The sequence below is a fragment of the Garra rufa genome, chromosome 8, assembly GCF_049309525.1.
Source record: "Garra rufa chromosome 8, GarRuf1.0, whole genome shotgun sequence".
Classification (NCBI taxonomy): Eukaryota; Metazoa; Chordata; class Actinopteri; order Cypriniformes; family Cyprinidae; genus Garra; species Garra rufa.
The window spans coordinates 34,352,307-34,365,518 of record NC_133368.1 but is presented as its reverse complement, the minus strand read 5'-3'; the positions used below and the strand labels follow the sequence as shown (position 1 = coordinate 34,365,518).

The 13,212-nt window shown below is 37.6% G+C and overlaps 1 protein-coding gene across 1 annotated transcript in view; it reads left to right on the top strand.

Moving 5' to 3' along the window:
* gli2a (GLI family zinc finger 2a) overlaps nt 1-13,212 on the top strand; it is a 115,122-nt gene that overhangs the window by 16,256 nt on the left and 85,654 nt on the right. The window contains exon 2 of the mRNA XM_073845441.1: nt 1,500-1,621. Coding sequence (XP_073701542.1) covers nt 1,507-1,621 — 115 coding nt within the window. The 5' untranslated portion in view covers nt 1,500-1,506. The remainder of the gene's footprint in view (nt 1-1,499; nt 1,622-13,212) is intronic.

Sequence of the window (13,212 nt, the reverse complement as noted above, 5' to 3'; positions counted from 1 at the left end):
CTGAAATGTTTTCCTCAAAAAAAAATAATTTCTTTACGACTGAAGAAAGAAAGGCATGATCATCTTGGATGACAAGGGGGTAAGTACATTGTCTGTAAATTTTTGCTCTGAAAGTGAACTACTCCTTTAATTACAGCTCTCTTAAAGTTATGTCTTATTCATAAAATAAAAAAATATCCAAATATGCTGTTACTATACTGTTACTTACAGTATCACAACGTATCGTATCGCAACCCCTGTATCGTCATGCATATCGTATCGCCAGATTCTTGGCAGTACACAGCCCTATTGATTATGGCAAAAATTTAATAACTTCGGTCAATCACTCTTAAAAATAAAGGTGCTTTAAAAGGTTCTTCAACCGATGCCATAGAAGAACCATTTTTGGTTCCACAAAGAACCATTCAGTCAAAGGTTCTTTAAAGAACCATCTCTTTCTACCTTTTTATAATTTAAAGAACCTTCTTTCACCACTAAGAACCTTTTGTGGAACTGAAAGGTTCTCCAGATGTTAAAGGTTCTTTATGGAACCATTTAGACAAAAAAGGTTCTTCTATGGCATCGTGAAGCACCTTTATTTTTAAGAGTGATATTGTGTATTGAGTGAAAGAACAACAAAATGAATGAAAAAATATACAAAAGATTAAACGTAACAAATAAATTATATTTATCTATATGTTTTTAAAATAGAATCAACAGTAGTGCTCTTCCACAAGCTACTAAAAACTGTTTAACAATTATAAAGCGAATCGTATTCTGATTATTCTGTTTTTAAAATAGTCATACTATAAGTCTAAGTCATAAATGGAAAAAAACCCATCTGATTAATCACCCAGCTCTTTGATCTAGTCAACATTTAGTTTTAACTACATTTTTATGTGTTACATAAGCTATTTATTTAAACTAATTCCAAGTACATTAAGCTTTGCAAGGCGTATTAAACATACTTGTTCGTCTGCTGAAGAACAAACAACATGGGCAGACACAATCAAGACTGAATGGCCTCAGTTTGGACCTCTTTTGAATCCTAAACCGCTCACTGTTTGCTCTGAACCAAGGATAATCTTGTAGGTTACACAAAGTTAAACAAGCGGCGTGCTGCCAAGTCATCTGCCTTCAGCACAGGCACTTGAGTGCTCTGACAGAGCTGCCATGGAGGAGGTTCTCCGCACGCTCTCTGCTTTGTCTCTTCTGGTAACATGGCATTTCTACAACGGCTCCTCTAAGCTCTCAAAATAAACAGACAAGTCATGAGACGGGGCAGAGGGAAGTGAAGGATTTTGCTTTAGAATTATAGTTTATATAATGGAAACATTTCGGTCACACCCTCCGATTGGCTTTTGGAAGATTTCATGCATTTTTAGGTCTTTTGTGGAGGACAGCAATAATATTATCGACATCATCATTGTGTCTTGCATTTTATAGATTGTCTGTTTGTGTGACTGACACTGTTAAAGCTCAAATGACCCTAAAAATCAGTTATTGTTTTTCTCTTTCAGGCTCATCATGGAGACCACGAGTCCCACCACCACAGAAAAGAAAGAATGCAAGGGGTCAGGCCTGGATGGCAGCGGTTTCTCAGACCTTCCCAAAAAGCCCTCACCAACCACAGCATCCCGAGGTACAGTAAACTTAAATGTAAAGTTGCCCACTAGTTAAAAACAAGGCAATGTGCCATTAAATTACTTTCTTTTCTATCCTGGTTTATTGCGTAAAGACCATTTGTAGTTTCACTTACAAAGTGTTTCACTCTGGCGCTTTTACAAAAAATGTTTTTCTGTTTGTTTGTGTTGTCCGGCCAGGTTTAGCTTGTTAGCGCGGCTCATTTAGCCCCTGACGGTAGATGCCGAAAACTATAGCATTGGGCTGCAAACTCCATTGACAGGGAGTGTTTGAGAACAATGTTAGTTTAGTACTATTTATATACTCCGTAGTGAAAAATAAATATACTAAAATGTATTTGAAATATGTTTATTTCATGCTAAGTGTACTACAGATATATTTAAATATTTATGTGCTTAATAAAAATACCCTGCAATTGTTTTTGTGTACAAAATTGGTTAGTTGTTCCACTGTTAAATCAATTTTTATACTTAATGCACTTTAACTTTGCAGAAGTTGGGCTGAAGTCCAACCAAAGTATATTTGATTGTGCTAAAGTGAAATTATTGCAAGTACACTTGAAATATTATGCATTTAAATACCAGTATTATTCAATAATCATACATTCATCATCAATAGTGACATTAAAACACGTTTTAGGCTTAATATTAAGAAATGCGCATTGTGCACAAGTAGTACTTTCAATAAAGATTAATTATTAACTTTTATATCAGTCTCGAGTGATATGTCAGTAAATAATAAAAGTTTCAACTATACTTAGTGTGAAATAAATGTAAAATTAAATATATTACTTGTTACTAGGGCTATTATAATAATATTAATATTTTAATCAGCAAATATTTAAAATATATAAAAAAAATATTTAGCAAATATTTTTTATTTAGCTTTAATATATTTTTGGTTCGTTTTTCTTTTTTTTTTTTTTCAATTTTGGTACTTCATCCTTAACTTTGACGGCATTTCTAATTTTCAAGTTTTTCATCTAATATTTATATTTTATTTTATTCCAGTTGTGTTAATAAATTATTGATTCTTCTTTTATGCCAAAAATCATTAGGATATTAAGTAAAGATCATTTTCAATTAAGATATTTTGTAAATTTTTTACCATAAATGTATCAAAACTTAATTTGATTAGTTATATGCATTGCTAAGGACTTAATTTGCACAACTTTAAAGGCAATTTTTTGCACACTCAGATTACAGATTTTCAAATAGTTGTATCTCTGCCAAATATTGTCCTATCCTAACAAACCATACACCAATGAAAAGCTTATTCAGTTTTCAGATGATATATAAATCTCAATTTAAAAAAATGACCCTTTTGACTGGTTTTGTGGTTTAAAAAATAAGTTTAAAATTCCTATCAACGCCCTATATTACGCTGTATTACAAAAGACGTGTTTATATATATCATCTGAGATGTGTATATAAATGTATTGCATATCGGAGCGGTTTGCTCATGTATCAGTTGTTGACTCAACGATGCAAAGGAAGGAGTGCAGAGAATGGACGAGAGGCTGTACATGTTTAAAAGATGTCAGTGAATGTGTGATGAAAAACCTTCTCTAACTAGGTTGAAAGACCTTGTTCTTACCTCCAGAGTATAAATGTTATAAATTTCTTAAAGCTTCAGGGAGAGCAGTGGACTGCGCTGTCCATCTGACAAACATGAAGATGGTGAAAGACCTTTGAAATGCTAATGACCTGCTCATATTATGGCATCTTACTGTTTAATGAGGGGTTTGGTGGCCTGCCATAAGAAAGCAATGATCATAAATTGTTTAAGACAAAAGGAGAAATAGGGCATCGGTGTGCCCGGGCTTCGGAAGAGTGTTATATTTTGTCTCAGTGCATGATTCTGTGGGTTATTATGAATGTTAAAAGAGTTAATTTGCATAATTAGAAACTTAAAAAGTATGAAAACAGGAAATACTCAAGGAATAGTAATTTATTTTGTTGTGGTTTGTTGTTTATTAGTGTTTGGTGGTGAAGGCTTTTGAATACAGTCCTCAATGATAGTAAAGGACCTTGTTCTCACCACTGGAGACCAGAAGTTATGTATTACTAATCATGGCTGTCTGAACTCGTTAGCATCATGCTTTTTGGCCAATGTGGTCTGTGCTGAAATGGTAATGCAGTTTTTCATTGTATGACATACTTTAATAGTGTTCATCTCTGACAAGCTACGCCATATCGCGCTCAATATCGCATTCGATATTAAGCTCGATATGGCGTAGCTTGTCAGAGATATACGTCTCTGTGTATTAATTGCCGCTCCAGCGGAACCTGAGCTGAACGCACGTGATGGAGATTTACTACTAATCAAAGCACCGGCTTCATTGACTAAACGCGCCTCACAATATCGTTCGATATATTGTCCAGCCCTATCAACAAATATGTGCATTAATTATGAATACATTGTTTGTTTGTTTTTTGCCCGATATTGCATTATCAGTAGACTGTTGAATAATTACATCTGTGTAGTTTTTAGTGTACAGGTTTTTTTTTAAGGAGGTAAACATGTTGTAATGTCCTTAGAAATTTTGCTTGCAAATTGGTATCACACCAGGGTCAGAAATGAAAAAATGCCCCTGCACAATGTATTACGAAATGAAATGTGAAAATGAATGAAAAGTGTCAATTTGCAGAATTACATTGATTTACTCACTTCATCAGATTGCTTTTATGTGCTGTTTTGTGCAGCGTTGAACCTTATAACTAGAGATGCTCCGATCAGCATTTTTGGGGCCGATCACCGATTAGTGATCACCAAGATCATGATCTGCCGATTGCCGATCACTGCCGATCACAGAATGGCAGGGAAATGTTAATCTTTGATCTACAATCTAGCAGAGTTTGCACCATTTGTAGAAATGAAACTAACTCTAAATTAACTATATTGAAGAAAAAAAAACCTCTAGAAATAGGCTACAGTCAAGATCTTGAAGAACCACCAAGTTAGGGTTGGAGACGATAGAATCGTGTATCGACAATAGTTAGAGATATCGCCAGTTGCTGATGCAAAGATGCCAAAAGATTTATTTATATATAGATTTATTTATAGATTTACAGCCAAAGAGATTTATTTATATTAAAGTGCACCTCGCACTAGACTAGGCTATGTTCTTTGATATTGTAAATGTTCTTTGCTTGTTATTTGTAGCTGATGTCTTCCCTGGTGAAAAAAACAGCATATGCTGCTTAGGTATGTTTTGGTGCTGGGATGCTGGTTTAAGCTGGTTAATGCTGGTCCTTTGCTGGTTTATGCTGGTCATGTTGCTGGTCAAGGACCAGCATTAACCAGCCAAAGAACCAGCATGAACCAGCAAAGGACCAGCATAAACCAGCTAAAACCAGTATCCCAGCACCAAAACATACCTAAGCAGCATATGCTGTTTTTTTCACCAGGGTTTGACGATAGCAAGACGGTTATTATTATTATCCGTCAAAAAGGCGCCTAACTTTAGCGATGCAGTGCAGAGAGTCGGTTCTAGGATGCTTTAGAAACTTGTCATGATATAAACGCACGCATAGAGTGGCCACGTCGCCTTAACGCGCCGCATGGGGAAGAGATTTATTTATATTAAAGTGCACCTCGCACTAGACTAGGCTATGTTCTTTGATATTGTAAATGTTCTTTGCTTGTTATTTGTAGCTGCTTTTTAAGATGGTGTAAGGATTATATTATCCAGCATTGCAGTCATTAGGATAAAGGTAGTAAAATGTGGTTTAGGCTGAATTAAATATGATATATCAGAATCTGTCTGTATATAGGAAACATAAACATTCACCTCAGTAACATCTATATGCGTTCATTAGAATTACGATGCGATAAAATGGCGCTAAACATACGCACGTGAATTACACGCGCACCGTTTCTCCTCATTCTATATGAACTGAACTACAACATGAACTGATGACAACAATCAGACATACAGCGGTAACATTTTTGCAATATGACGGGTATAGAAAGATACATTCATTTACATTCAAGCACGCACATTCACCACTCAGAATGAAACCGAAAGTATACTTTAACTTCTCCGGCAAAACTACAGTCAGCGCTCTGTACACGCACAACTTAGTCACATGCCCAAGACTACCCTTACAAAACTAATAAAGAATTTAGTACTCATGTTGCATGTTGCCACTGGTAAGCTCCGCTCTGCTGTTGTTTACCTAGGCGCCGTGCATGCATGTGTGAAAAAGTTGCGCGTAATTTACGTCAAGTGATCGGCTTTTTTGATCGGCGCTTTTGGGGTTCACCGATCAAGCTATTTTTAGCCAATATCGGCCGATCATGATCGGTTGCCGATCAATCGGAGCATCACTACTTATAACCAATCAAATGCATTTCTGTTGAATTTAGGAATGCATTGGCCAATCAGAGGCACTTAGATTAGTCAACGCTGAAAACACTAAAGCTGTGTTGAGTGTAGGGTTGTGCCGATAGACGATAGTATCGTGTATCGACGATAGTCAGAGATATCGCCTGTTGCTGATGCCTTTGACGATAGTTAGACGATTATTATTATTATCCGTCAACAAAGAACTTAACTTTAGCAATGCAACACAGAGAGTCTGTTCTAGGATGCTTCAGAAACTTGCCGCGGTATAAACACACGCATAGAGAGGCCACCGCGCCTTAACGCACCTCGTGCAGTGAAAATGGGAGATTTTCATCATCCAGTACGGTGGTACATTAACTGATTCTAAAGGGAGTGTTATATTATATTAGCATTGCAGTCATTAGGATAACAGAGGTAGTAAAACCTGGTTCAGGCTGAATTAATTACGATGTATCATCATCAGTCTGTATACAGTAAACATAAACATTCATCTCAGTAACGTCTATAGGCGTTAATTAGAATTACGATGCGATCAGATGGCGCTAAACATATGCACGTGAATTACACGCGCGTCACTTCTCCGCATTCAATATGAACTTAACTACAATATCACCTGATGACAACCTTCAGACATACAGCGGTAACATTATCGCAATATGACGGGTAAAGAAAGATTCATTCATTTACATTCTGGCACGCACATTTACAGCTCACTCACTGACGATAGCAGAGAATGAAACCGAAAGTAACTTGAACAACTCCGGCAGAACTATAGTCAACGCTCTGTACACGCACAACTTAATCATATGCCAAAAGAAAGTCTACCTTTACAAAACGAATAAGGAATTTAGTACAGAGATAATTAATTAAATTAGCACGATAGTATCGTGTATCGGCGATCTCTCAGGCTGACGATAGGGCGATATGAAAATTGAGCATATCGCCCAACACTAGTTGAGTGCGCATTTTTGGGTTCACAAAGAACCATTCAGTCAAAGGTTCTTTAAAGAACCATCTCTTTCTTACCTTTTTATAATCTGAAGAACCTTCTTTCGTCACAAAGAACCTTTTGTGAAACAGAAAGGTTCTTCAGATGTTAAAGGTTCTTTATGAAACCATTTAAACAAATAAGGTTCTTCTATGGCATCTTGAAGCACCTTTAAAGGGATAGTTCACCCAAAAATGAAATTTTGATGTTTATCTGCTTACCCCCAGGGAATCCAAGATGTAGGTGACTTTGTTTCCTCAGAAAAACACAAACGAAGATTTTTAATGAAAACCGGTGCAGTCTGCCAGCCTTATCATGGACGTGGATGGGCACCAAACCTATGAAAGTAAACAAAAACATGCACAGACAAATCCAAATTACACCCTGCGGCTCGTGACGATACATTGATGTCCTAAGACACGAAACGATCGGTTTTTGTGAGAAACTGAACAGTATTTATATAATTTTTTACCTTTGATACACAGCCACGTCCATCTGTCCTGAGCATGAGATCATCATCCGGCTTGTGACATGTGAACGCGCTCTGTCGTAGAATACGCAAACGCCGGAAGTGATCTGTCGCATGTATACGACACTCATTGTTTACACAGTGCACAGAGATTGTGGGTATAGCGTCTATTCAAAATGGTAATTACTTGCGCGTATCCTGATTCTTTAAACCGATTTAAAGCTAAAAGATTACGTTTGCTTGCGCAAACTCATCCGGGACTTTTCACTGATTTCCCCTTCCGGCGTTTGCGTATTCTACGCTTGAGCGCGTGCACATGTGACGTGACTGATGCCAAACTCGTGCTCATGACAGATGGACGTGGCTGTGTATCAAAGGTAAAAAATGATATAAATACTGTTCAGTTTCTCGCAAAAACCGATTGTTTCGTGTCTTAAGACATCAATGCATCATCACGAGCCGCAGGGTGTAATTTGGATTTGTCTGTGCATGTTTTTGTTTACTTTTAAAGGTTTGGTGCCCATCCACGTCCATGATAAGGCTGGCAGACTGCACCGGTTTTCGTTAAAAATCTTCATTTGTGTTTTTCTGAGGAAACAAAGTCACCTACATCTTGGATGCATTGGGGGTAAGCAGATAAACATCAAATTTTCATTTTTGGGTGAACTATCCCTTTAAGAGAAGATTTTTAAGAGTGTCTGTTGTTTTTGACAACAGTTTAAAGTATAAATTAAAGTAACTGGCTAAATGTAAGTATTTGACATTTAAAACAACATATGCTTTTTATAATAATAAGGTGTTTTTAAAAATTGCCCTCAAAGATGTAAAAAATGTCTCTGGAAATCAGCCCCTTAATGGAAAAGTCATCATTTACTTACATTAGATCCTCATGTCATTCCTAACCTCTGACTTTCTGTTTTTCCGTGAAACACAAAAGGAAAAAAAACTAAAGAACATCCTGGTTGTTTTCTTTACATAAAGTTACAGTAGGTGCTGAAGCATTCAAGCTTCAAATATTATAGTTAAATGGATCCATATGAATGAAAATTGAGTCATTGTTCACTGGAAAATGTGATACTAGCTTTCCTTAACTTGTTCATAAGCAGTGATGCCCAATTCCTAAACAAATGAGTTTCATGAGCCTGATCTTTTCAATGAATCACTGATCCAGTACAAAACTGGACTGAATGATTCATTCACAGATCATGCTTAACCTTTTCTTGAGTTGCTCCAACTTACTGACTCCTGATACTGCATTTAACAGACCACTTTTGAGAACCTAAACTTCTTTTTGAATTCTGAAGGCTTGAAATACAGTGTACAATATATAACTTTAATGGTGCTTTTGAGCCATTTTTAAATCTTGAAAAGCTCCCATTCTTATTTTATTATAATTGCACTGAAAAAAATAAGCAGAACATTCCTTAAAAAGTCTGCTTTTGTGTTCAACAGAAGAAAGTCATACAGGTTTGGAACAACATAGGGAACAAAATGACTCTTAAAAGCAATTATTGAACAAATTCAATATGACTTGTGAAGAAATTCTTAGTTCTTCTGTAAAAACGTTAAGGCAGTTCCCAACACATACTCAGTCCTGCCTCTGGAGATCTGCCTCCCTGCATGGTTTATTTCAAACCCTGCCTATAATTGCCAGTGAATCTGAAGACTTGGATTCTCTGGTTCAAGTGTTTGTGTGGAGTTAGAGGATCTGAACCCTGCAGGATTCAACTTATTTAAAGCATTTCTGAGCTATTCAATACCTTTTGTTTCGTCTCACTTTTATGTCTATTTACAGCTTTTGCTCAGACTTTTATGGTGCAGAATTTGTTTTATTGAGGTCAGTTTAGTGGTTACAGGGGATCTGCAGGATTTATTAGCTGCTCGGTCCAACTTTTGTCCACTACCCCTTAGTGTAGGTACATGATACAGAGCAGGAATGAGGAAAGGTGTCAGTGTTTCAAAGGAAAATCTGCAAAGAAATTCCTCCAACCACCACAACACATTCTTTCCCACCAGTTCAGGCCAAATTTAAACCGGTGTTCTCAAATTTAATTTGTCCTGACATGATCCCGACCAAAGCCAGTTCGCTTGGCTGCATTTATTTGATCAAAATACAGTAAAAACATTCAAATATTTCAAAGTGTAATTTATTTTTGTGATGGCAAAGTCTTCAGTGTCACACGATCCTTCATTCTAATATGCCGATTTGGTACTCAAGGAACATTCTTTTTTTATTTCTGTTGAAAACTCTTAATATTACGTAAGTAAAAAGTTATAGATTTTGTCAAGATGTTCTCCCAGCCCCTGCCCTGTGACCTTACAAGTTTCTGGTTTGACATAAGCAGGCTGAGTTGATTTTTCCACCTTTTTTACATTAGTGAAAAAACACAGAGCGGTTCCAGATTGGTCTCCAGCACCATGTCAGAGAAGAAGAGGTATTTCTTTATCCCTCCTGAGTAGGTCTCCGTAGAGACGGTGAAGAATGGGTAGGGAGGCTGGGTGGGAGGAGCAGAGAGCAGTACAGCGGGCAGCCCAGGGGAGAGAGGCAATGCACCGGGGGTCAAGCCACTGGCAGAGAAAAATGTGGCTTAAAAAGCTGCTCCATCCACAGCCCACTCTAAAGGGACAGCCACTAATCTTCCTGAGAAAGGGATTTATTCCCTTTTTTTCTCTTCGCCTTGCCTTTCTGTTTCTCTAAATGAGGCCCTTCCGCTGCACTGGGTTTTCTGGTTCAGAGAAAGGGGATCTCTGACAGGATAGCATGAGCAGGCCACATTTTTTTGCAGTTGTAGTTTTTTGTCTTACGTTTACTGATTTGTAATGTTTTAGAAGTTTTGAGCACATATAACTCTTCTTCTTTTTTCTTTTTTTTCTTTTTTTTTAATGGAACACAAAATGTCATTATTTTTTTGGGAAAAATTCCCCAAAATGGCAAAAACGCCTTAAAGGACTAATTCACTCCTGAATTTAAATTTCCTGATAATTTACTCACCCCCATGTCATGGGGTTCATGTCTTTCTTTCTTCAGTCGAAAAGAACAGTTTTTTTGAGGAAAACATTCCAGGATTTTGCTCTAAATAGTGAACTTCAATGGGGATCAGCAGGTTGAAGGTCCAAATTGCAGTTTCAATGCAGCTTCAAAGGGCTCTACACGATCCCAGCCAAGGAATAAGGGTCTTATCTAACGAAACAATCGATTGTTTTCTTTAAAAAAAAAAAAAAAAAGGTAAAAAATCTTGGATTTAACCACAAATGCTCATCTTGCACTAGCTCTGCGATGTGCATCCGTGTCTTCACGCATTACATAATCATGTTGGAAAGATCCCGCTTGGTTAGTTCTTTATCTGTGTACCTTGGTTTAGAAAGGTACTCCAAAACACCATCTAATTTTCTCCTCCAGCTTCAAAATCATCTGACATCATTGTACTTTTTTGCCTTTATTCGTCAAACTTCCACCTACATCACATGTGACCTTTCCAACGTGACTACATAATGCGTGAAGTTGTGGATGCAGAGCTAGCGCAAGATGAGCATGAGGTTAAAAAGTATATAATATATAATGTATATAATTTTATTTTTTTATTTTATTTTTATTTTTTTGAAAATGACTGTTTCACTAGATAAGACCTTTTTTCACTGACTGGGTTTGTGTTGAGCCATTTGAAGCTGCACTGAAACTTCAGTTTGGACCTTCAACCCGTTGGCCACCATTGAAGTCCACTATATGAAAAAGAAATCTTGGAATGTTTTCCTCAAGAACCTTTATTTCTTTGCAGCTGAAGAAAGAAAGACATGAACATCTTGGATGACATGGGGGTGAGTAAATTATCAGGAAATTGAAATTCTGGAGTGAACAACTTATATACAATTTTTTTTTAGCCTTACAACAACTTTGTGTAATGAAATTCAAGTCATTATTTTGTACCGCTCGCTGATACCACTTTGTTCATTCTTGAAGTGAACTTTGGCCTATATGGAGATTAGATTCCCTTTTTGGGACTGCTGCCTTGAACTTGAGCACAAAGTGTCCGGAGTTGCTGTGCTTTTCGTCCAGAGTGCAACCGGCTTTAGTCAGTGACGTTTTTGGATATCATATATGCTAGAACCATTGTGGTCACAACTAGCAAATTTAGTGCTTGAAACAAATAGTTACTCTTTGTATTGGTTTTGAAACTATCTCAGTCAATACTGAACCCAGCATTGCCCGACACCCGAGAAGTCATGCAGGCAGCTTACAGGAAGGCCTATTGACTGGGTCTAATTTTTTCTTCCTGTCAGATGTATGACCGCCCACTATCTGGAACAGACTGCAGTCTTTGCAGAAGATTGATATCATTTTAGAGTGGGAAATACTTTCATTTCGGTTTCCCAAAAAGTGACCAAGACCGTGTAAAAGCACCTATCCTCGATACCTTGGCAAGATCATTTTATTGCTGCCGGTACATGCCTTCTTTCCATTTTGTTCAGTCTTGTACTCACAGCTCGTTGTGTCCGTGTGGAAACAAACTCTTTCACCAGCGGTTAAAGGGATTTGTGCAAAGTTTCCTTCATGTGGCTTTCATAAACAGTTAAGTAAATGGCTTTCCAAGATCCCCCCGCTCTCCCCATCTTAAATTTCACATGGGGGACTGACCAGACCCAAAAGGGGATTTAAAGATTAGATATGGTAAGTGAAAGCAGGGGGATGTCTTGATTTTGTTTTTTCGGAGAGTCCACAGGCATTTGATTGTGGCGTAAAGTCTACTTGAAAAACATGAGATTCCGATCAAGAAGTTGAAGAAGTAGCTCCCTTCCCTTCCACACTCATTAAAGAAAGTAAAAGTCAGAGAAGTTGTGTCCTACATACGGAAAGAGACTGGAAAGAGGAAGTCCAGCTTGAGTTCGGTCACATGGGTTTTAGTCTTTTTACTTTTCGACAGTTTGATGTTAAAAATGTCTGGTGTATTTCGAACATTAGTGCGCTTGAAAATAAAGAATAATATATGTATACTGTTAACATCTGAGTTCTGAGGAATTTTTAAAGCGCTCTGAAAGTACTACTTCTTTTAAAATGCGCTCTTATGCGTCCCAAACTTTGCGCGAGATAAGATTCGCTATTACAAGGGCGAAGACAAACTCATTTTGACCCATTTCTCAGATGTTGTATCTGCCAGACATAACGGCGTTGACAAAGATACAGCCGCCACACAAAGATACAATGCGTAACTGACTATGAAATGAAAGAATGTGCCTCTGATATTACTTTAATGCTGGAAGGCTCTACCCTTGCTTCAAAGCCCCTTGTTAAAAGTCAAAAAGAGGGAGCTTTAGGCAACGTCTGCGCACATAAATCTCTCCATACTGGAGACATCCACACACATGGGGTCCAAAGACAACATGTTACATTCCAGGCCGTTTACAAGCAGTGGGAGAGGAGTAAGGAGCAATATATGGATGCTTCGGGGGATTAGCCCACTCCCCTTTTCATTCCCTATTCGTCTCTGCCTCCTTTTTTCTCCTTTTTTTTAACGGCGTGCCATTCCCAGCATGCACCGTTTAGTCCCAACTTCAAACTCTCATAATTCCGTCCTTTTTTGTTTCCTAGTGTGGAATCAAAGGCTGTGGAGACTTGCTTCCACACAGGTGTTTTGGTGTCCCCTTTACTGTAATATCGATCTATATCTATATATACATACATACAGGGTATCTGGCTTGGGCTCAGACAGCATGCAGTGAATTGTCCAGTGAACAGACACATCTGGACTGTCGTTAATGAAAACAGGGTGTGAACCTCTACCCACA